General features: G+C 39.6%; 1 protein-coding gene across 6 annotated transcripts in view; it reads right to left on the bottom strand.

Annotated features, from left to right (window-relative positions):
- Positions 1–25,261, bottom strand: part of LOC112048448 (rho GTPase-activating protein 23) — a 472,444-nt gene that overhangs the window by 111,981 nt on the left and 335,202 nt on the right. For 4 of the 6 annotated variants that reach the window (XM_052881750.1, XM_052881748.1, XM_052881753.1 and 1 more), the window contains 12 exons: positions 12,742–12,915; positions 11,651–11,914; positions 10,845–11,080; positions 9,843–10,418; positions 9,179–9,393; positions 8,642–8,752; positions 7,688–7,768; positions 5,932–6,123; positions 5,054–5,107; positions 4,391–4,499; positions 2,566–2,665; positions 1,691–1,774 (listed from right to left, as the gene is read on the bottom strand). In XM_052881750.1, coding sequence (XP_052737710.1) covers positions 1,691–1,774; positions 2,566–2,665; positions 4,391–4,499; positions 5,054–5,107; positions 5,932–6,123; positions 7,688–7,768; positions 8,642–8,752; positions 9,179–9,393; positions 9,843–10,418; positions 10,845–11,080; positions 11,651–11,914; positions 12,742–12,915 — 2,196 coding nt within the window. The remainder of the gene's footprint in view (positions 1–1,690; positions 1,775–2,565; positions 2,666–4,390; positions 4,500–5,053; positions 5,108–5,931; positions 6,124–7,687; positions 7,769–8,641; positions 8,753–9,178; positions 9,394–9,842; positions 10,419–10,844; positions 11,081–11,650; positions 11,915–12,741; positions 12,916–25,261) is intronic. The other 2 variants (XM_052881749.1, XM_052881751.1) reach the window with 2 other exon arrangements.

Here is a 25,261-nt window from a genome sequence, read left to right as displayed (position 1 = left end):
GGTCCCATAATGGGACTACAGTGACATCAGTGATGTGGCAGGAACTTAACACATAAAAAGAAAAACAATTGCAATAGCGGATTTTCCTATCAAAGGAACAATCTCACCATTCCTAGTTTTGTCATTGATCATTGCCATTATCTCAAAATAAACTTAGGCTAGAAAGTTTTCGATAAAAACTACCAGTTGGATTGATTATTTCTGATATTTTTAATAATCAAGTTACATAACTTTTTAACGAATTGTACTCGTGCCTACACCTGAACCTTTTGCACAAAAAACATTCTAATAACGAGAATCGTATGAAATTCTGTCAATAGTTTTGAATTCTTCGCCAATAGATAGACAGCTACGTACCTAGGTATATAATTTTACGCCTGGCATGTAATGAAGTCAGCGTTCTTTTTGTATGGCAGAACTAACACGAATAGGTATATGGTGTGAACACACCATAACAATTCAAGGTGCGACGGAGCCAGGTGTGTGTCGTATATGGCGCGCCGGAAATATGACTATTAATATGTTAAACACCATAGCTGTTGAATACATAATGCGAAGATTTTTGGCCATAATTACCCCAATATTTATTTGGTTCGGCAAATAAATGTATTGTACGCATTGTGGTAAACTCTTTAATGAGGTCGCGCTGCCATATGGCTGTGCGATTCTTTACTACTATTATCATAAGTGAGCGTTATTTATGAAATCATTATAAAATACAATCTTGAACTGTCGGAGAATCTCATAAGGATAATAAAGGGCATTTCAACCTACATTGTCTACACGCCGTATATACTCAGGGATATACCTATCTGAGAATTCCATAGTGCGGGTGCCGAATCCATCGTGTGGAATAAAGCTACTAGTTCCCAAGAATTATGACTTGTGTAGGGGGGAGGGGGGGGTCCTAAGGGGCCGATCCTGCAGTAACACAAACGCGCTTATCTCCTACACAATATTATCAATACTTTAAAATAAACATGAGCCTTTAAAATTATTTGAAAATAAAAAAACAACTCCGTGACATTTATTACCGAGACATATTTTAAAACGTCCTGTGTAAAAAAACAAGTCCAGGAAAAACACCAAAAACAATATGCCATTGATAAACAATATTTGCAGTGAACTAAACAAACACACGAGTCCACGCGCGGTCCTATTGATCCACAAGGTTGAATGGACCTGTTTTGTCGTGTCTAAAAAAACAGGTATGCCCCTAAAAAAATAAGCATGCCAATGGAATGGTTTACACACGTACGAATACACATATAAATTACTAGCTGACGCCGCGCGGTTTCACCCGCGTGGGTCCCGATCCCGTAGGAATAGGGAAACCCCCCCCCCCCACCCCCCCACCCTCTATATACGCCTGTGTAGTACACTCAGTACTAAATAAATTCAGAAATATTATTCAGAAATATTTCACTGCATTGCCATGACTGGAGATATATGAGCCGGCTCAGTTTGCGCTAAGGATAAGCCTGGTTATCTAACGTGGAAAAGCAGCTAGTATTCCTGCTACCATTACCTCATACGTGTGATATGTATTAGGATAACATAGCTTAAAAAGTTATTGTTAATAGATATTCGTTTTCAATTCTATCCAATAAAAACTTAAACACACATAAAAATCATATAATTCCTCATAAGCGTGAAGCTTTTTGCGTGGACAAGACATAGGATCACTCACCTGCGTGGGATGGCTCCGGTAGAGGTAGAGCTTGGTGCCCTGCAGCACGGCCCACACCGCCTTCCACGACCTGTCGCTCGCGCGCTGCGCACACAAATTACGTCATTGTACCAGTGGCGTAGCTAGGTAACCAAAGGCCCTGGTGCTAATAAAAAAAGGGACCCCAATACTATCTTAACTGGTTAGGTTTTATCACGTAAAAATATACTTTAAAAATGCTAAGCTACTTTATCATTAGCTCTTTCTCGTGCACTACAGGGGAGGTAGTAAAATATAAAAAAGTTAAATTACAAATAATACTTGATGTAGGTATTGGGCCAGAAAACAAAATAGAAAATATTAATGGGTTTATTTTAGCTGCCATGATTGAAGTCGGGTTACAACCTGTCATACATATTTATTATAGAAATTTTCTGGTGGTAAGATTTTGAGGACCCCTGAGACAACCCTGTACAACCCCTGTACAACCACTCTTTTTCAGTTGCGAGTATAAGGTCTTTGTCTAGGGTAGGCACTATACGTTCAAATTTATCACAAAACAGAAAACTCCTTCTGTAGGCAGTACATTAACGAGTATTGTAAGTATAGATAATGCGCATCTCCAAGTTGAGATTTTTTACTAAAAATGTTTTGGAAAAAAGAAATACAGAGTACCTGTTTCGCAGCCTGACCTGAAGACCTATTACGGCCTTTGACACTCACAAATAGCACTTTAGTGGTAAGAGAATTTTCAAAATCGGTTCAGTAGAGATTACCCCTATTACAAATACCACAAACTTTACCTATTTATAATATTTTGTCATGTATGAATATATATTGTTTTTACAGCACTGGCATGTTTTCTGTGGTACTGGCTAAGGTTTTTCGAGACTCACCTTTCCGTTGCTAACCACCATCTTGATTTGAACATTGCCCTGTACATCCGCCTCTAACGAGTCGTTGCTCTCTGACGTCTCCTCTCCTTTCTTCTCTGGGCTACACACGGGATAATACGCAGAGTTAGAAAACATACGGTTTCATCCAGTTACAAACATTTATTCTACTTCAGGAAGTCGATATGCCTTGGGATGTAGGTACTATTAACAGAAAATGCACATCAGAAACGCGTTTTCTATGATTAAGAAAGGCAAACCGTCTTCCGAAAGTAGAAATTATATAAGTACATTTAAAGAGTAGGTAGGTTGTAATTATTACGATTTTATTATGTTTATTATGATAGATAAATAAAATGATACTAAGGTGGCTAATTTGGACACATGCAATTTTATTAAACTATAAAGTAGTTGCTTTAGGTACCTATGTATCTACATCTAAGATTTAGTTGTAGAGTTCATAGATAGGTAATAAGGTATATATTAGATGCTAAATGTATTACATACAAGCCACGATGGCTTGCATGTAATACATAATATAGTAGTATCTATAGTTTTAAACCACTATGAATAAGATTACGAAATAATATAACCTATGAAACATAAAAACATTTACAATTTAATAACATCTAACAAACATGCTTTAACCATATCAAAATTAGACACAAAACAATATTAAACATGCAGTTCAAAAGGTACATATATAATTATTTATATTGCATACCAAGCAATTGTATAAATAGACAAATTATTTTTTTTAGCTAATGGTTCCGCTAACACATAGCCAATTTAAAGCTAAAACAAAACTATAATCTAACTTAAAAGACAAACACAGCTAAAACGATGTTGTTGTTAACATGTAAACAAAAAATACCTAAGAATGTGAGTTTATGTTTTGGTCTATGAAATTATGGAGTAAATGTAATGATGCTAGGCTATGTACAACATTTTCCCGAGCAAAAACTCGAGAAGGTTTTGCGGACATCCAGCGCCATCTATCATTCTAGCGCTGCAACACACATTGTAGAAGCGTCATCTATCGACGAGTAGCAAAACCGCGTCGTCATGCGACGTACCGCACGGGGAGGGTGGCATGGGGGTCGAATATTCTCAGCAGCGGCGTAATGTCTTCAGTCAATCGCGGTGGACGCCATTTTCGGTAAGCACTGCGTTTTATCACGGAAAAACACAGGTACAGAAACTCGTTACATGGCTTCGGCTCGGGTGCAGAGCCCGTTTTGGAAACACACTCAATTGTTAGATATTATGATATTGACGATAATTTATAAAGTAGAGTATCTATCTACAACAAACGACGTGATAGGTACATTGATCGAAATAACAATGGAATGCTATATATCTACTATAACATACATATACAACATACAAGGAAAAATTACAAATGTTAACATATATTTGGCAACTGTACTAAAAGTTAACTACTAAGGGTCTAATAGCAAGGCTTTCGAGAGATTAAGACACTTCATTTGTAACTGCCATATAAATAGGACCATAAAAGTCTGTATAGAAATAAAGAAAATGTATACAAATCTTAGTAGGGAATTTTTCTTATCTCTCCCTCTATCTGATGTTGTTGGTTAAGTCAACGAAAAAGGACATATGCAACAGAAAAGCCTATACTTGACTTAAAGTATATTAATTTTCGTTATCTTTTGCAAACTTTACTGTTGATTATTATGTCTGGATTTACAAACAATATTTAATATTTAAGCCCGATGACCTTTCTAGACGCTAAAGTAGTCAATGGCAGCTAAAAATGAATGGTTTAAATTACGAAAAGTAAAATGAATTGAGTGACGCATTTTACCTTCTAAGGGCGTAATGTTCGGCGTCCGGTTCGACGTCGCTGTCCAAATGCAGCCGATCACCCCACGTGGCTTTCAGATAGGACACCCTGCGCATTGCACGTTCCTCCTCTGTTAATGAAAAAAATATTATTAATAGTCAAACATCTCAATATATCCTGTAAAAAAGGAATGACTCATACAAACATATCGTACTTATTCGAAAGCAAAATGTTTTAACGTTCTTTGTTACTCCATTTATTAGTTACAAAGCTTTTAGTGGTACAAATAAAAAATAATCAAAATGGACACTTTAGAATTTCTTTATCAATGTTAAAGAAATCGTTTCGACAAGCAGACGACAATAGCAAATTAGATAATTTGTTTACACACAAAAAGTACCTACACAATGAATATTATCGCGTCATTTTTATCGTGAACCGGCAGTTACGATTACCGATTACGACAAGATAACGAAAGATAATAATTCATCTATACTAATATTATAAAGAAATATAGTTTGTGGTATTGTAGGCGGTAATTCGCACCGATTTTGTTTATTTTTTACCACTAGAAAGCCACGTTATTTGTGAGTATATTTTATCCTCGTGTTCTCAGGGAAACCGGAACTATGCGGGTGAAACCGCGGGGCATCGGCTAGTAAAAATATATAATTGTGAACTAACCTCCCAGCTGAGCATCTTTTTTGTGTCGCCTCGTCACTATATCGTCGGCAAATCCTGTGGAGGGAAAATACAGTTTTAAATTCTGTATCAAATATTTCGCGGTCAATGTTAATATATTAAACATCGAGAGCAACGAACGGTTAGTCGGCATTAGTTAGCATACGAAGCACACAACAACGCATTCCGTTATTACTGCTCTCAGCGAAGAAGATAGGATTAGAATACACAAAGCTCCCTCCCTTTCCAATTATTGGTATTTCTAATTAGGAAATTTCAAAGCCATGCAAGTACCTAATCCAATCGACAAATAACGATCTATTCCAATTAAAATTTTTAATCTTTTATTCAGAAAAACATTTAAGATTTACTGAAGGATCTTTTGATTGTTTTGAGATTTGCTCTCAGATCTGTCTAAGACGGTTCACTCTACTTCCACTCAGTTTTTGGTCCAACCATGAATAAAATCACAGTAAATAAACTCATTCATATAATAACAGTCCTGTATTTCAGTATATGAGTAGGTACATATTACAAAAATGCTACAACATTGACTGGTCACAGTGGATAAAAGGTGTAGCAGAAAAGTTACAGGAGCATACTGGCTAACAATAGGTAACATTTACAAACTGACATAAGAACAGACTAAACACAAGTACATCTAACAATTATATAGCTGAATTTATGATAATTTATGTCGTTACAATTGACGACTAAAATATACCATAAACACAGCATTTAATTATTGTTAATAAATGGTAATTCTAAAGGATTACTGTACAATTGTTTACTAAGACGTGGGAGTTTGCTCAACATTAGGGAGGGAGCGTTAGCATTCGTAGAAAGACGAGGCGTGTATGTTGTTGGCAGGGCGGGGGGACCTGAGTCGGCGGGCGTGGTGGGCGTGGGCGAGGGCGAGGTGTGCGCCGAGGCCGAGGCCGAGGTCGAGTCGGAGGGCGGCGCGAGGCTCAGCTGCGTCGGCCTCTGCGGACCCTCGCCCGGCAGCGACACCCGGTTCATGGCCTCCATTTGCTCTCTGTTCAGCCCCATACGTCTCTTCGCGTGACTGCCATCTTGGGGCGGAATATCCCGTTAGAGGGCGCTCCACGTACACGTTAATGCGCAACCGCCAACAAAGCGTTTGCAATGCCAGAGCGAGTTTATAACTATTTGCCGGTAGATGGCGCTATTTATTTTCAACAAAATCGAGTATAAATCAGCATCTATCGGCAACACTATCTCGATTTATTTTTGAAAAATAACACAATATTAAAAGCTGTGACCTATCATTGTAAGTTTCAAAGATTATGTCTAAAAAATTTTCCGTATAGATAGAAAAAATACTATCCATCTCAGACTAATTCTTTAAAACTTACACCAATAGCTTTAAATAGTGTATTTACTAGCCATAGGAAATATCATCCTTTAGCCAACTTTGTAGCCTGTCTATGTGTGTGAATCAGCAAATAAAAATAATATACTAAATATTCCTAAGACGATATTTGCAATGCATTGCTGTCGGCCCGTCACCGTATGCGCGAGCATTGACAATTCGACAATGTGACAATGTAGCTAAGCACGAGTGAAACATAACAATGATTGAATATACTTAAAATCATCGATCTCCTATCAAAAAGTGGATGCACAATCAGCGACCAAAAAACGTTCCCACTCAATGAGTGCCAAACACAACTTCTTGGCACTCAATTATAGTAGCTGCATTTGCAAATTCAACATTAAACTCAATCCTTAAGGTTGAATCTGCTCTGAATTTGGGATTTTATTGAATATTGGACTTATATTTAAAGGCAAAATTGGCCAATTTTTAAGTGAAATGTTGTACATGATTGTGCATACTTTTATTATAAGAGGTCAATGCTTAAAATACAATAATAAACCAAAGCTTACATGGAGATTCGATAGATGTCAAGAGGTCCATTAAATTTGAACATTTGCCACCATAGGAGCAATTACGTACCACCATGTTACTTAAGCGTTTCGGTACGCGAGTACGATCGGGTTTAAAAATAGGGTAGCCTGCATAAACTGTGCCTCTAATGTGAGTTACATACCTTCAGTTTTAACTATACAGTTTTTTAATTTTGTTGAAGCGTGCCGTGCAAATTGGATCGTTTCGCATTGCAAGAACTCATGACTAAAGGCCCCATATGGGTTCGGAACTAGTCGGGCATTGTTACATAATAAATTAATCTGTACAGTTTTAATTTCAATCAAAATAATTAGTAAAAAAACTACAGTTCTGCCAAAATTCGGCAGTTTTAACTGAATAATTAAAACTCCAGGTTTGTAGTCCGCTTAACACGTTATCATCTAAGATTCAGACCAGTTACAAACAGAGCTTGAAATTGTAAATAATTTCGAAATTTAGTATCAATGAAAATAATGGACGGATACCATCAAAATTTTCGTAAAAAAAATTATACTCGCGTTCAAAGGTCAAACGTCGTGTTAACAGTTCTTTAAAAACAGTAGCGTTATTTTGTAACAATGGTTTTGGCATTCGACAAACTCTCTCTATTTTAACATCGAGCAATATCGTTGCAAAATAGTGCTAGCCGAAAATTCTGATAACTTATATAAATGAGTGATCAAAATGTGTAAGCAATGTAATCTCACCTGTGGCATGATGTCTTCTAATGGATAATCCTTCACTACCGGTACTATTCGACCTTGTTCGCATTTGAACCTTTTCAGTTTCTACAAATAAACAAGATCTAATTAGGCTAATTGTTCTAAGTATAACAAGCAAGCAAATTAACAGAGAATCACTACCTATGAGATAGTAGAAACCATCCTATCCTACTATAGTGGTAAGATAGGAAGGGTTTCAAGTATTGCTAAATTATAACTAAAATGTCTTGTTTTAAAGCTTTGTATACTAGAAGTCACAGAAAAAAGAATGTACTGAATGAGTCATTACAAGCAGTGTGGTGAAGCCAGTGAAACCACAAACGTCACGCGTCTCCTTGACATCCGCATAAACAAACTTTTTTTATAATTTGTATTTAAAAATTAAACACTAACAACAATTACGTAAATTAATATAATAATCAATAATTACGATTAAAAAGATACTTCATCTTATTTCATCAGTTATTATAAACAGTTTTTAAAACATTTAAAATTTATGACGCTATTTTTCTTGTATAATATTGAAAATTACTTTTGCGACCTCGTGTCGTACTGACTCGAGAATGTTATGTAATTATATGTAGCTTTAGAATTTTGTTTTTGCCACGGCTACGACACCGTAGTGTTTCGTGCGTTCCATCTGCCTATTATTCTTTAATCTGTGCTAGAAGTATACAAACTTGGGCTTAAGCTTATGCTAAAGAATTAAGGTTCATTTTGTGAACGATTGCTATGAGCAAGCTTTGTTTACAACTCTACTTTAAATGTAGCCTACCTATAAATCTACCTATATAGCTAGGTGGTGATATTTTATTACATTAAGGTATTTTACAGGTATTGTACTCTATCGACTACGTCGTGAAGGCATAACATGTCAATAGGTGAAGACGTAGAGAAATTATCGATGGACCGACGTCTCAGTTGATAACTACTATTTACCGGGCATAATAAATCCATCGGGAGGTGGACAATGGAGGTGTTTGCTGCCGGTGATCATCAGCTGGTTGCCAGACAAGCTGCCGCCGAGTATCGTCGACTCTTGCTCTATATCTGCAAGTAGAAAAAATAATTAAAATACATACAACCGAATATAGAACCTCCGTCTATTTTGAAATCGTTTACTACCAATAACCGCCATCCATATGCTTTTAAATTTTCGCTTCTGTCGACACCGACAGTCCCAGTCAAATATTTTTTGAGAAATAAAAATTAGGGAGGAACCATAGAAAAGTATCGTAGAAGATGTGTTGTTAATATAAACACAAGAATCAAGAATAAATATAATCTTGATTCTTGAATTTAAAATTACTTAACTTATACCAAGAATAATAAAATGTAGAAAAGCCCAATATTTTCATATCCAACCCAGCCTCCCTCCCGGTCCTGGTCTTGACTCCTTCCGCCGCAGCGCCACGCTGGGCTCCAGGCGCGTGGTGGGCACAGCGCCAGCTCGCTGTTACTGGTTGAAGTTCTCACCGTGTTGAGGTTGCACATCCAGCGAGCGCGCCTCTCTCCTGCCGGTCCTGGTCTCAAACTCCTTCCGCCGCAGCGCCACGCTGGGCTCCAGGCGCGTGGTGGACATGCGCGCCAGCTCACTGCGCGCCACCTCCGTCCGCCGCTCACCTACACCGCGCGCCTCTTCTAGTTGCCTCGTGCGCGCTGTTACTAGTTGAAGCTCAGGTACTGGGTATCTGAAAAACATATCCATAAAATACTTAATAGAATATCGTGGGGAGTAGTAGAGGGAAGGATTGCTGACTGCCGAAAGACTACCGAAGAAGAGTGTGTTATAATTAAACAATGCCAATGCAACTGTCTTTTATGCCAGTCTATACCACACTTAGCCATTTCAGGGAAAAAAATATTGAACTTTTCTTTCGTGTAACAAATTCTCACTAGTAGTCCGGAGTTGAAAGTTGATGGTATTAGGTTGCACCCCATATCAAGACCTAACTAACTTAAACGAACCCCCATTAGAGCAGCCTGGAGTCTAAGCTCCAAATCTCCAAATCCATAAGAAGGGAGGTCTAGCCATTGTAATGGGCTAATAATGATGATAATCAAAGGGTTGCGTTGAAATTGAGTTCAACACAATGTCAACGCAACCCTTTGTTGATCTTACTAACTTATCTTAGCTTACCTATTATCCTGGTTAGTAGAAGAAGCATCTTCTCTGAACTCGCAAGCGGATCCGTTGGTCAGAGTGCCGACATTCGTACTCTGAATGCTCGGCGAGGTTTCGTGTATCTTCGACAACGTCGCCACGAATTGGCTCTTGTCTTGTTTCGTTCTACTCTTATCGTTATGCGTTCCGTTGACTTCTCCGTAACCGCTGAAAGTCCCGCTATCAACACTGGTAGCGCATTCTTCTTTCCTCTGTTCTTGGGTCTGCGGTTGGAGTAACGGCGGCGGGGGAGATGCAGCGAGGGGCGGTGAAGAGGGAGGCGGCGGCCATGCTGGCTTCTGTAACTTCTGCGGTCTGGCGTAAAACTCTTTCTGCTTGATCGGTGGGGGGGCGTCCGGGGTGACCCACCCGGTGGGTTGGCTGGGACGTCTGAGGAATGCCTCCTTCTGCTCGAGGCTCTTTCGTATTCGGGAGAGGATGATCGAGTCGTCCAGCTCTCGGCCCGTGAGTGTCGAGTTGGAGTCAAAAGAGCCGAGACTGTCTTTGCTCTCCGCGGCAGACGATGGGAGAGACGTGTCGGATTCTCTCCTACTGAAAGCAAAGTGAAAAACTCGTATATTAATAAGTACAAAGCTGACCGATATGATTTCATAGTTCAAAGTTTGCGGATGTGGCAATACTAGCGAATAGCAACTCATTTCTGAAGCAAAATTTTTCAACGCACACTTGATTTGAGGACTAAGTTGGTGAATGCGTTACAAAAAGTGTAAGTGTAAGTTCTGCCGAGGTTTTTAAGATGTGTGCTGCCATCTACAGGAACAGTAAAACAGTGTTTCTAATTTGAAACCACCAGTAGAGGGCGTTCTCAGAGAACTTTGAAACAAACCCATTTGTTTACTTCAACAATGTCCGTGGCTCATAGATGGCGCCTTGATTTTAATTTTTGAAAGAAGTTTTATTTCAGTCTCGTGATTTAATACTAGTTTTATTGTAAGTAATAGTAAAAAGTGGTCTCACCCATCATGTAAAAGATAATGCGGTGTGGTCGGTAGCCGTGGTACGTCGAAGCGCGCGGGCGGCGGCGCCACCGTCGCATACTCCGGGTCCTCGCGGTGCCGCAGCGGAGCTTGCGGTGCGGGCAGCGCGGGGTGCGCGCGGCGGCACGCGTCGAACAGCCGCTCGGGCTCCGTCACCGCCGGCATCTCTAGCGCGCGCTGGTTCGACTCTGGGTTGTACGCCGCTTCGCTGAAATACTGAAGCGGAGGGGTGAGTTACACACGGTAGGTTCTTTTCTCTTAAATGAAATTCTGGGTTATTGTATATGGCGACCTTGAGGATTAGCCTCCTTGCCCTAATAAGGTGCAAGGTTCTTCCAGCCTCTTTTAGTGCTGAGATTTATGGTCTGTGGGTCTTCTTGGGTGTCAATTTATTAGGTGCTCGGCGCGGACTGCGATTGCTCACTGTCCTACTCTGAGTCAAGCTTGGGGAATAACACATTGCACACTTTCGGTTTTGTTGTAAGAAATGTCCGGGTTCAAAACACGATCTATTTACTAGAAAACGCGTAAGTGTAAAAAGTCTTCTAATACTTTAATACGTAATGTTTGCTAGATTCAATCGGTCTTCATCTTCTTAGAGACCCCGCTCACTTACAACTTTTAGCTGGCCGACTTAATCGGCCGATTATAGAACAGGTATAGCGATGTATGACAGCCCGCACATCTGTGCAACTAAATCACTTACAATTAAAAAGTCGTCCAACTATTGGCCAACTAAAAATTGTCAGTGAGCGGTCACCCTTAGTTAATAATCGTATCGCTTACCCTTTGCAACAAGTCGTGGTCCCTCGGCACGACCGTGAGCCGCAGCGTCCTGGGCTCGCGCTGCGCCAGCTGCACGACGCGCGCGTAGGGCGCCCGCGATCGGCCGCACGCCACCGGCTCGCCGTTGACGGCCAGCACGCGGTCGCCGGCGCGCAGCCCCGCCGCCGCCGCCGGCCCGCCCGGCCGCACGGACCTTACGAAGATGGTGTCCATTGGCGCGCCCACTGCGCCCACTGCCAGGTGACGCGCATCCTCGTACAGTTCCTGGTAGCGTAATTAAACATTTATAAAAGATTTCGAGCCTACGTGTAGTAATCCTTAGATATAAATCCTTACACTTCTCTATCCTGTGTTTTTTTGACGGCTTATGAATCTGTGAACGCCTGGACGAACTACACACACGTAAAAGTGTCCCATTCCGCCCGAGTAGAGTGAAATGAAAAATATCAAGGGACATAAATGTATAAATTATTAATAATAAATTGTATTTTTTTGTCGCCAGTTTACGGGGTTAACGCGTATTGAGTAAATTTTTAATAACGCCATCTAGCGGAATTATCACGGAACAGTAACAACAAAGTTCGTGGGACGCCGTAGTAGATACTTGAGTGCGCAAAAATTTATCGAACTGTTAGCGACGGCAATTTTTACCTTTTGACGCAAATTATTATCGTCCGTGAAGGACTATGAAGACAAGCAATTTTTTCAATACATAATTTCAAATAACCGACGGATTTCGAAATGTTCAACAAGGTGGCAAGCGTGCAATAAGGTTTTGCGCATCCACGCTGCCCCTTGGGCCCTGGGCCACTGTTCTTAGGTCAGCGCAGCCCGCACACTTTTCACTCGGTGCCTTGCCAATAGTATATAGATACAGGTATTGAACACCCCGTGTCCACTTAGTGCCTGGGTTAGCCATCGATCTACTTTGCCGTGCTCCCGTTTCATGGTCGTTCTTGCCATCTTTTTAGGTCGGGGATCAGCTCTCGTGTCCATGTCCCCTTTCCTGTTCTGGTCCACTCGTTTTCCTATTCAGTCAGCGTGTCTTCACGTACTTCTAGAGATGGCAAGCTAAGAAAGGATGCTGTCACCTGTAAAGACTCTGGCGGGTACACGACGAGGTGGCGCAGCGTGAAGCCGAAGCCGTGGCGCGCGTCGGGGCGCTGGATGACGATGGTGCGCGGCGCGGAGCAGTGCGCGCCCGGCGACGACGCGGCGGTGGCGGGCGGGAGCGCCACTGGCGGCGCGTGGACGACTGGCGGTGGCTGCAAACAAACAAAAGCAATCATTAGTTAAATAAATAACTACACAATACACACATCACTATCTAGACCCAAAGTAAGCGTTGCCTGAGTCACGGGTACTAAAACAGCTGATTTCATACTACATATAAATACTTCCATAATGTATAAATACACCCATCAGACACTGAAAAGCATCACATCTGGCTCATCAGCCAAATATGTTCCAGTTGTGGAAATCGAAACCACGGTCGTGGATGCAGAAAGCAGGGTCATATCCGAGTCAAGTTATATTAAAAATTCTCTGGTATGCAGGTTTCCTCACGATGTTTTCCTTCAGCGTTCGAGACACGTGATATTTAATTTCTTAAAATGCACACAACTGAAACGAACCCACACCCTCCGAAATCGGAGACAGAGGTCAAATCCACTGGACTCTTAGTTGGCAATGTACTTAAAAAATGTGATTAACATTAACAACTGTTACATCACAGATAGCTATGGATTCACGCAAAAAATTTAGTGATCTAAAACGAAATTCAAGATATGCATATAACACAAGAACACAAAATTCGTCATAGCGCTCTATCATTTTGTCAGTCACATTTACAAGTCCGTCCGCGCAAAATGGCCAACGTATTCATCATATTGTCACTCATATTTATTTATAACGCTTAAATTTGCCAATATTTCTAGGTGAAACGTTTCCTTGGCACAGATTTGGATGGATTATTTAAAGAAAATTAACGTGCACTCCAAGCCACTGAGATGTCCGACCATCAACTTAACAACTGAATATTCTTTAGAAAAACAAAAAACGCAAAATTTCACACACACAATACTCAAACCCACAACCTTATAATCCCTGGCTGTACTGGCTAGCCATTGAGTTAACTAGGTAGTTATATCAAGTCAGCACTTCACTCTCTCGTCCCGATTAGATTCATTATTGCGGGAAGCCAGAGTTGCGTTATCGGGTTACAGAGGTAAGGCCCTTAGACGTCAGCTGTAACCAGATTTTCTGGCCACGTTCCCTTCCGGCTTTGTAAGGCTTTCTTCGTCGAAAACATTGCACCTCTCCTTCATTATTGACTTTCATTCCATGAATTCCCCTCCTTCCCCTTGTTTTATGATACGTTAAGCTTTATGTAACGACTTGTTGAATATTTTGAAGGTACGTAATTTTTTTTTACTTTATTTTGTTGAAATATTTAATTAACTAATTATTGTTTTTACGGTAGATAATCTGGACTTCAACTAAAATGTCTAAGATTTACTCTTCACATGGTCTTAAAATTGAGTGACACTGACACGAAAGTATTTATCACAAATTATCACATTTAATTATCTTGTGGTAGAGGAAACATCCTGAGCAGGTTCCAGAACTTATGACCTTGGGTGTAGGTTTAAGGATCCTTTTAGAAAGCGTTAACTTATTAATTCATTACGTATGTGTATCTATTAAAATGCTTATCACGAGTTAAAGGGAAATTTTACATTTCGTCTTTACTAAACTGAATCTTAAGCACTGTATTTCTACCAATTATTTACTCGGTACTGCGACCATAAATCATTTCGGAATGACAGGAACCAATACTTAAACGCAGTCAGGTCAAACGATTAGCCTATGGTTATTTAGGTTTATCGAAGTATCAACGTAAAGGCATGCAATAAGGCCGCCCAGAGATTTTAAGCTCTATTGCAAAGGAATATGATCGTAACTTGATTGGTAGTTGATGTTAATTGGAATAGCTTCTGGGTAGGCTTGATCACTCGCTTACAGCATTTAACAATGTGATATATCCACTGTAATAGTTCACGGTTTGCTTCTAGTATATGATTATGTATTTAATGAAAATAAACGAAATTTTGCGAAATATTAGGTGCACCTTGTTGTTTTATTTTACCAATATTAGGTACGTCTTTGTCGGTAGGGTGGTAACTAGCCACGGCCGAAGCCTCCCGCCAGCCAGACCTGGACCAATTAAGAGAACCTCAGTCAGCCCAGCCCGGGATCGAACCCAGGACCTCCGTCTTGTAAATCCACCGCGCACATCACTGCGCCACGGAGACCGTGACCGGAGAACTTTATATATAGGTTGATGTAGTAGTCGCCTGCATCAGCGAGCAATGCAAATGTAAAAAAACAGATACCTTTATCTTTACCTGTACCGAAATTAGAAACGTGATAGCCCAGTGGATAAACCTTTGCCTTCGATTCGGATAGCGTAGCTTCGAATCTGGTCCGGGGCATGCACCTCCAACTTTTCAGTTATATGTGCATTTTAAGAAATTCAATATCACATGTCTCAAACAGTGAAGGAAAAGCATCGTGAGGAAACCTGCATACCTAAGAATTTTCTTAATTCTCTACATGTGTGAATTATCTAATCCACATTGGGCCAGCGTGGTTGACTAAGATCTAACCCTTCTCATTCTGAGAGGAGACTCGTGCTCTACAGTGAGCCGTTTATGGGTTGTTAATGATGATACCGTAATTTACAATAGAACAACCAACAACGTGTCTTACTCTTATCACCCGCCGCAGTTCGTTAAGCTTCTAAGCCCATTAGGTAAATGAGATTTCAACGGCGTATTTATCTACGATCGAAGCGAACAATGATCTTTGTTCCTACAGTTGCATACCATTCAGTAGTAAGTTCAGTTTTTTTTAAAATAATATTTGCCATATCTTTTATAATATGACCAATATTCCCATTCCCCTCCTAACTAGTCGGGAAAGACTGTGCTAGGAGTGGGTACGACAATAGACCAACGGGGTGAGGATTGAACCACCACCCCTCAGTGATGAGTCCAACCGCTCTTACCGTTGAGCTATTTAGGCTTTTACAAATTTAAATAAATAAATATATTTGAACAATACATTTATCTAGCCCCAAAGCACGCTTACTTTAGGGCTAGATAAGAAGATAGAAGAAACCATCCATGGTCATCACAAAAATATTTTTCCTGTTGTAGATCATGTGAGTACACTAGTTCAATACCAACTGAGCCACTGCACCAGTTCTGAGACTCGTGCTCATCAGTAAACCGAATATGGGTAATCATGATGATGATGATGTAAAACACAAGTATCGATTTTGCAATTCTGAAGAAAAACAATGCTACTAACACATTTTTATATAGACAGACGGGGCGACGGGGGGAAACAATGTGCCGGTGTGAAACCGTGCGTGCGGGGAAATGAGGTGCATCAGTCGTGGATTTTTTATTCATCGCTACCATCGGACCATCGGGAATGTTACGAACGAAGTTGCCAAGCTATAATCGTCTTTATTAAAATGTTGATCGCAATAGCTTTTTTAAATATCGAGTTTTCGTGATACTTAAGGGAAAACAAGAGAAATTCATCAAACAAAGTTATAAAGGCGTAGACAGGCTTGTTATTGAACATGACGTAGAATGTTGATTTTTATTACGTCAAATAAACCTTGCACGTGGCTGAGTACCCTTGTATCCTTCTGCCATTTAACCCAAGACCTTGAGATGTCGTCAACCCTTTCACTATAAATATTCATTGTATATCTTATGTTACAAATTCCTGAAACAGGGATGGTCTAAGGCTTCTTTATTTAATAAATAAAAAGGAGTATTTTTATTATTAATTATTATTCTATTAAAAACTAAGAAAATTACTCTATATATATTTTTACCACGACATATATCGAGAAGTCCCAAAGTAATTGAAAACTTTTTTAAATAAATTGTGATATTGCACTTAGCTGCAAAATCATCCGATTAAAGATGAACATTGAACTCCAGGTTCGTTTGATAAGATTGGTTCTTGAATTGAGACCACGTTGCAAGCTTATATCTGCCGTCAATCAACATAGTACCTATATATTGATCCATTCTGAAGGTGTGAAATTATATCTCGTGTCTACATTCGTGTATGCATTACGATGCATTGTTGCATGTGTTCTTAGTAAGTGCTCCAAGTGAAGTTGCTCTTGTTATAGGCGGTTTTCCTCTTCAGAACAAATGAGCGAACCACCTGTTCAGTCAACTATGACACGTCATATAAAATGTGTATTTCATATTTTATCACAGCCAGCAACCCTGACGTCACCCCGAGTAGAGCCTCGTAAAAAGTTATCGCTCCCTATTTTGCGGCATAAATAAATACGAGCAGTAAATAAATGTCCGGTTAATGCCAGCCGCATACCACCCACCGGAACCACTTTCTTTGACGTTTACATTTTTTTTTTGCTGCAACTACGGCGGAAGAGTTGAGCGTTGAGTGCACTTACGTTCAGCCGTAAATCCGCAGTTTTTTTAACAAGTTTAATAATTTTAATTGCGTCTGCGAATTTAACGATTTATGCTCATAAAATTTTACGATCGTTGAAAACGTTCAAGTTTTCCAACAGATATACATCCCTACATCACCCTACATCATATAGTATTAAATGAAGTCGTTTCCGCTGTATGTTCGCTTAAATATTTTAAACTATTCAACGTATTTTAATGCATATCAGAGATTTTAAGCAAAGCGGCTACTTTATAGCTTATAGATATCTTGTAGTGGGAGCCGAGCCGCCGAGGGAGAGGTGATAACCCAGTGACCTCTGCCTTCGGGTGTGGGTTCGAATCTGGTCCGGGGCAACTTTTTAGTTGTGTGCATTTTAAGAAATTAAATATCACGTGTCTCAAACGGTGAGGACACCTGCCAATATAATACCAGAGAATTTTCTTAATTCTTTACTTGTGTGAAGTCTACCACTCCGCATTGGGTACCACGCACCACCAGCGTGATGGTCTATTAGTCTTATCCCTCTCATTCTGAGAGGAGACTCTAGCTCAGCAGTGAGCCGAATATGGGTTGATAAGGATGATGATGATCCTGTAGTAAAGACTAATCATAATATTGGTATTTAGGTACATAGCACACGTGCGAATCCAGGGCTGGTCGCTAGTATATAAATAAACGTAGACAGATGTTTGTGTGAACGGGTTGAGTGGCCGTTAATTGATGTTTGAATAAAATTATGTAAATAATTCAATTTGCCGTGGAAATTGCAAACAGACCACTGCCGTCAGTGTATACGTAATCAGGTGTAGAGCAAACAGTACGTACGGCTTTTGCTTTCTTTGTCAGCTACTTCAGAACTATTAGCACAGTAGCATGACACAAGATCAGCCGTAACTATCTCGAGAGCGCATAGAAAAAAACTTCTTCAAATATAAATTACTAGCGGACGCCCGCGACTTCGTCCGCGTGGAATTCAGTTTTACACAAATCCCGCGGGAGTCATGGATATTTCCGGGATAAAAAGTGGTCTATGTGTTAATGAAGGGTATTATCTGTATTAATTTTAAATTTAAGCCAAATCGGTAGAACCATTGCGGCGTTACAGAGTAACAAACATCTATACAAACTTTCGCGTTTATAATATTCGTAGGATTTTTTTAATTTTCAAAATCGACACTACAGAGAAAGCAGCTACTGCTATTTTTCTTGTCTGCTAGTACTACATAATCTTGAGCTCAAAACTCACTTTTACGCCTTGGACATGGAACTCATAACGAAATCAGCTTGACATTCTACATCCAAATCCATCCATACTTATTAGTAGAGTTAGTAGAAGACGTCCGCTAAGAATGGATTTTGCGAGAGAGCCGGATTAAGGAGACCTAAATGCGGACGAAGTAGCGAGTATCCGCTAATGACTTACTATACAGATGGCGTGTCTGTAAAAGTGTGGTGGTCAATTCTAAGGGTCCATTTACAGGAGCAGCACGTTGCCAACGGCAGCTGGCAACTGCTACAGACGACTGCAGTCAACTGCAGTCAACTTGCAGTCGCCGACGTCGCGGCGGCAGACGAAGGCGGTCGCCATCTGCAGTCGACTGCCGTTGACTGCCGTCGACTGCCGTTGACTGCAGTCGACTGCTGTCTTCGATAGCACTTGCTGCTCGTGTAAATGAACCCTACAGCTCCATAGAGGTTCTTTACTTTTTTCTTTTTCGTATTGTCAAAGTTCACAATAATCCGCTGTATAAGTATGTTTATCATAAGCAGGTCGTCACAGGTTTTATTCAAATCAAGGCATTCTTAACTCGAATAGACAATAGCAATTCTGTTATCACCTTTTGTTATCTTCGTCTATGAAGTATTTAATTATATTTTTATGTGACTCAATTCTTTACGCATACCAAACTGACCGCAGCCTTTGCGAAACTGTAGCCTGCATAACTGTCGACCTATTCACTAACTTTGAGTATCTTTACTGGATACACACGAAATTTACTAATTACCTATTGTTAGAAATTTCTTAACGTTTTCTTGTCAAGTTAGCCCTAGACTAAAATATTACCTGATTACCGGGTTAACTTGTACATTCTACTTCTAGGATGAAAATTCACACTCCTTTCGGTTTCTCACTCAAGCGATCGAACCCAGGACCTCCGTCTTGTAAATACACCGCGCATACCGTTAAAGTCCACTCCACTGTCACTGTCACCGCGTCACGTGATTTCGTATTCAATATTTATTTAATTCTAACTGATCGAAATAGAGAATGTCATCCGGTGCCTAATGACAACGCTATGTGGCCATATCATAGAGTGGATATTGCCCAGTTGACATTGTTATTTTCATTAACTTTTTAGGCTTTACGGAATACGAAAAATTCGTTTGTTATTGGTTTTATGTTGATCTACACTAATATTATAAATATCTGTATCAACTGAACCGATTTTGAAACTTCTTTTATCACTAGAAAGCTTCGTTATTTGTGAGTGTCGCTATATTTTATCACCGTACTAGCTGACGCCGCGCGGTTTTACCCGCGTGGCGCCCCGTTCTCGTAGGATAGCCTATAGCCTTCCTCAATAAATGAGCTATCTAACACAGAAAGAATTTTTCAAATCGCATCAGTAGTTCCTGAGATTAGCGCGTTCAATCAAACAAACAAACTCTTCAGCTTTATAAAATTAGTATAGATTTTCACGGAAACGGGAACTAGGCGGATGAAACCGCGGGGCGTCATCTAGTTATATTATATTAGTTGGCTAATATACGTCGAAGTTAGTAAACAGGCGGGCTGGTAATCTGTAACAAGGTTGCTGGAACCTGTGTCATAAGCGATTCGTGCGATCTGAGCGCGACAGATCGAGATAAAGAAATATATTTGACACTCCACCTCGCTATCTAGACAAAGCTAACTGGCTAAGGTTAGGTAATGGCCTAGTTATGAAATAAAGTATGGGGCTGCTTGTCTTGGGGCAAGGTCGTTAGGTTTATGTTTGTTTTATGAGCGCTGACAATAATAATAATATACTTCAACTCTAGATAATACGGGCGGAGTCCGTGTGACTCACTAATTCATAATTAAACTAGAATTTGCTAATGTTTGGTCAAGTATTATAAGTAGTTATCCAGGACTTTGTCCTCAAGAAAAGTAAGTCTGAGCAGAAAAGTACATAAACTCTAAAAAAACCAAGAAAAGTGTTTTTTCATACAAAATTGAATCCCATATAAAACCCCTCAACAATATTGCTTTTTTTCCAATTGTTTTCATGTACATTTGAACTCTAAACCTTTACGAAAACAGCTGCAATATTCAGTTTATTTCGAGTTAAGGAATAATTTTAATTAAAGTACGATCTCATGCTCATACGATGAATAACAAAAAGAACAATAAATTTGTTGGATGCATTACATTAAACTTATACTTACATGATAGCTGTTCTATGATTTAGGTACACATTTACGTCTTTATTATTACATACACAAAATATATACTTATATAATAGCCTCATTTTATATGTAGTTAAGGTAGACTTCCGTTCCTGGCGACCGCGACACGCGACCGCAACCTGCGACCGCGCCCGGGTTGCACGACCCTTGCTTAGTATGAATTTATATGGAGCACTAAACAAACGCGGTCGCGCGACACGGTCTCGGGCATTGTCATACTAAGCAGTGGGTCGTGCGACCCGGTCGCGGTCGCCAATAACGAAAGTCTACCTATAGAACTTGAAATCTATTCCTCCTCCCCTTGAAATATACTCGGCTAGGCGAACAGATCATTTCTAGCCTCTTTATCTAAAGTACGATCGAAACCGATTTCTAGTGTCTGTTGTCACGCGATTTTCTATCGATATTTGAAATGAAAAGCGATATTTTTAATGCTTACACGTTCGTTCGAGATCAATTTACTGATAACTGATAAGATCGAGCGAATGGTAAGAGAAAACGGCACCGAGATGGGAAAACATTGTGACAGGTCAAACAGGAATTTTATCTAGGTTCCATTGCGATAGCTGCAGTAAGAGTTCACTGATCTAGATCTAACGTAGTTAACACGATCGATATATGTATATAATGTCTAAAATATGAAATTGTATTTAATCAATCAAACAAACCTTCTATGCAAAACCAGAAACCCTAGAAACTACGAATATAACTGCCATTAAATTTATTAAACGACAGTAGTTGACGCCAGGCGGTTTCACCCGCGTGGTTCTCGTTCCTGTAAGAATAAGGGGATAATATATAGCCTATAGCCTTTCTCGATAAATGGGCTATCTAACACTGAAAGAATTTTTCAAGTCGGACCAGTATTTCCTGAGATCTTCGGCTTTATAATAAAAGTATAGATAACAGACATTGCAAATAATATTTCTTTATTCTTAACATTCTGTATCCAATCGAAGTCAACCACTTACGCTGCACCACTTATTTGGAGGATTGCAAATAAAAGAGTGAGAATTTGGCTCATTGTTGAGCACGAGCCTCCTCTCAGAATGACCAATAGTCCACCACACTGGCCCAATGTGTATTGACACACGTATACAGAATTAAAAATATTCTCAGATGAGCAAGTTTCCTCACGATGTTTTTCCTTCAGTTAAAAAAGATATACGCCGACTCAAAGTGCCTTCCACTATCGAGTTGGAATTAAAATAAATGTTCCACAGCCACAGGCGGCGGTTCCTGGAGATTATGCTCGATGTTGACAAGTGAGTAGTTTCCCGTAGTTAAATCAAGCGCGCCTGCGCCTAGCGCCTTTAATTGATTAACACGCTATCTATACCGGTAGGTGCCCGTGATTCGATAGAAAAACCATCTACATTACTCAGGACTGAGTTATGTAAGTTTATTATATGATCACTGATATTGCTGCCTGTGGCGCAAATAGTCAATAACCAGTATAAATAAAAATTAATGTGTTTCCTTTATTTTCCAACGATTAGACATGGTCGACGATTTTATGCTATTAGATGTTACGTGCCTCCAAAATCAACGCAAAAAGTGATCCGAAATTAACAACTCCACTAAGTGCACACATGCACAATTTTGTGCTTACTAACATTATAATATATTCATGTACCTGTATATAGTATTTACACTTCCTGAACACACAACTCAACAATGTAGACAATATTTGGGTGGTTGTTTAACTACTTACTATGCGACTAAATTAAATTAAGACAGATAGCCACCTTTCGATCGTCTCAGTATCGACGCGCTAGCGACATCTCTATAATAGTATACAATCATTGGACTTCTAGAATTAAAAAAAATATACTTTTAGAATAGGTACATATATGTATACTTAAACCTATTTGAACCGACAACGTGTCGGTCTTAAAAACCAGGCATTAGATCAGCACATATTATTATTGCGCCATCATCGAAGATAGGCAAGTATACCGAATTTAAATCAAAACGTTTGCTTTTTTAAAGTTCTCTAAATTAGTTTCCAAGATTCGACAGGGTAACCTTTTATTTAAACTAAATAAAGTAATATGAAATTAAATATCACGTGTCTCAAGCGGTGAAGGAAAACATCGTGAGAAAACCTGCGTACCTCAGAATTTTCTTAATTATCTGCGTGTGTAAAGTCTTAATTCTCAGCGTGTGTAAAGTCTGCCAATCCGCATGTGGCCCGCGTGGTGGACTATTGGCCTAACCCCTCTCATTCTGAGAGGAGACTCGAGCTCAGCTGCCGAATATAGGTTGCTAAAGAACAGTAATAAGAAGTATTATTAAAGTAAAATAAAACACTATAAAATAATGTTTCCGGACGGTACTTTTCACAGAGCCTGGGCAAAGCAATGTCAAATACGACCGGTTCTCCGTAGCTAAATAAAACCCAAGCGCCTAGCGCCGGCTATTATGCCGTGTCTAATTGATTTGCACGCTGCATACAGATACCGGTATTTTGTGTACATTTACCACAGCATCACATATTTACACTCGTATCTAGAGATAGAAGTCAGAGCATGTGCCAAGTAGTTAACAGATAGTATCTTATGCGAGTCTGCAAGCATCCTGATCATTATTTGTAAACTCTATGTTGATACTATCACATATACATAGATATTGAATTCATCATTATCAACCCATATTCGGCTCACTGCTCAGCTCGAGTCTCCTCTCAGAATGAGAGGGGTTAAGCCTTTGTCCACCACGCTGGCCCAATGCGGATTGGCAGACTTCAGATACACAGAAAATTAAGAAAATTCTCTGGTATGCAGGTTTCCTCACGATGTTTTCCTTCACCGTTTGAGACACGTGATGTTTAATTTCTTAAAATGCACGCAACTGTAAAGTTCGAGGTGCATGCCCCGGGCCGGATTCGAACCCACAGCCTCCGTAATTGGAGGCAGAGGTCATATCCACTGGGCTATCACAGCTCTCATATATTGATTTAATTATCATAAGGAAATTAATGTAGGCTGTATAGTCTCAGATCAATGCCTGTCTTGTAGCGGAGAAATTGTGATGATAAAATAAATAATGAAAGTTGCAGAAAAGTCGCCTGAATATAAATAAAACATTAATTGTGTTATTAAAATAGACTATAAAAGACTAAATTCTGAAAGGACGAAGAGACTAAGAAAATCTGCTGTTTAATTGGCCTATTATTTATTTAAGTCACCCAGAAATATAGAACAGAAATCGCGTAATAATTTAATATGCCCGCCGATTACAGCTGTAATCGATTAGCGAGAGCTATCGGTCGACAGCTATCCGTATTTGTAACTCGATCCCTGACACTATCGAGTTCCTATTTAATCAATTAAAATTATACGCAACAAGTATTTATATTAACAAGACACTTGACAACCACACTGGAGCGGCGTTGGTACTGGGATCGATTTCTGGATAAGCTTAATTTGCAAATCATCATTATCAACCCATATTCGATTCACTGCTGAGCACGAGTCTCCTCTCAGAATGAGAGGTGTTAGGCCAACACTAGGCAGAAAATTAAGAAAATTCTCTGGTATGCAGGTTTCCTCACGATGTATTTCCTACACCGATTAAGACACGTGATATTTAATTTCTTAAAATGCACACATCTGAAAAGTTGGAGGTACATGCTCTGGACCGGATTAGAACCCACACCCCCCGGAATCGGAGGCAGAGGTCATATCCATTGGGCTATCACGGCTCATGATTCCCTTTCGATAGACATCGCTTCTCCATTGAGTAAGGTCGCTGGCCATTTGGACGGCACTGTAAAAGGTGCGGGCTCCAGTTTCCTTAAGAAGATCCCTCGAGTTAGATATCTACCTCGTGGTCATTTGCCTTTCTACATTTCCCACCATAATATTGTTGTCGTCACCACGGCCGTGATATGTCCAAATTAACTGAGGATGCGCTGTAGACTAATGGTTGAGAGACGTGTTTCAATTAGAAACTGTAAAAGAATTAAATCGTTTGGCAGTCCACGGTATACGTAACATTCGCCTCCAACACCACATCTCGAAAGCATTAATTATTTATCTTTAATTGGCGTCAATAGTCCACGTCTCTATTCCATAAAGAAAGATCGGAAAAATAAGTGCTTCAACCAGGTGTTTTTTGGTTTTATTTGTGATGCTTCGGTTCTTCCAGATTTTTGCAAATCTATATTTATTGGCTATTGATAGTGGGAGTATTCGGTCCCTCCATACTACTACTGCTCTACCTATGTTTCTTTCATACTATTTTGATTGTAAAAACAGACGAAAAATCATTAAGTTAGGTAAGTAGTAATAAGTGTGCATAGGATATTGTTGTTCCGTTGTCTTAAAACTACGAACTATGTATGTCGATGAATACAAATATGTATTCTAATTACTCATCTTACAAATAGAAGTCTATTAGCTTTCTTTTGTTTGTTAATTTAATGGTTGACCATTGTCTCGTTTGTCTCAGGATGGGAATACTTATATTCCATAGAGAGACTAATGACTCTTTCAACTTCCTTGTTTCGGACTATTCACTAATTTATAGATTTTTTTACGGTTCTCCACTTATACTTGTTACTTTCACTACTATAAATAAGAATATTAGTAATATCTTTGAATATGACCATTATCCTAAAAAGTAGTAAAGGCTTTGTGACAC

This window comes from Bicyclus anynana, chromosome 5, assembly GCF_947172395.1.
Source record: "Bicyclus anynana chromosome 5, ilBicAnyn1.1, whole genome shotgun sequence".
Taxonomy (NCBI): domain Eukaryota; kingdom Metazoa; phylum Arthropoda; class Insecta; order Lepidoptera; family Nymphalidae; genus Bicyclus; species Bicyclus anynana.
This window is presented reverse-complemented; position numbering and strand designations above follow the sequence as displayed.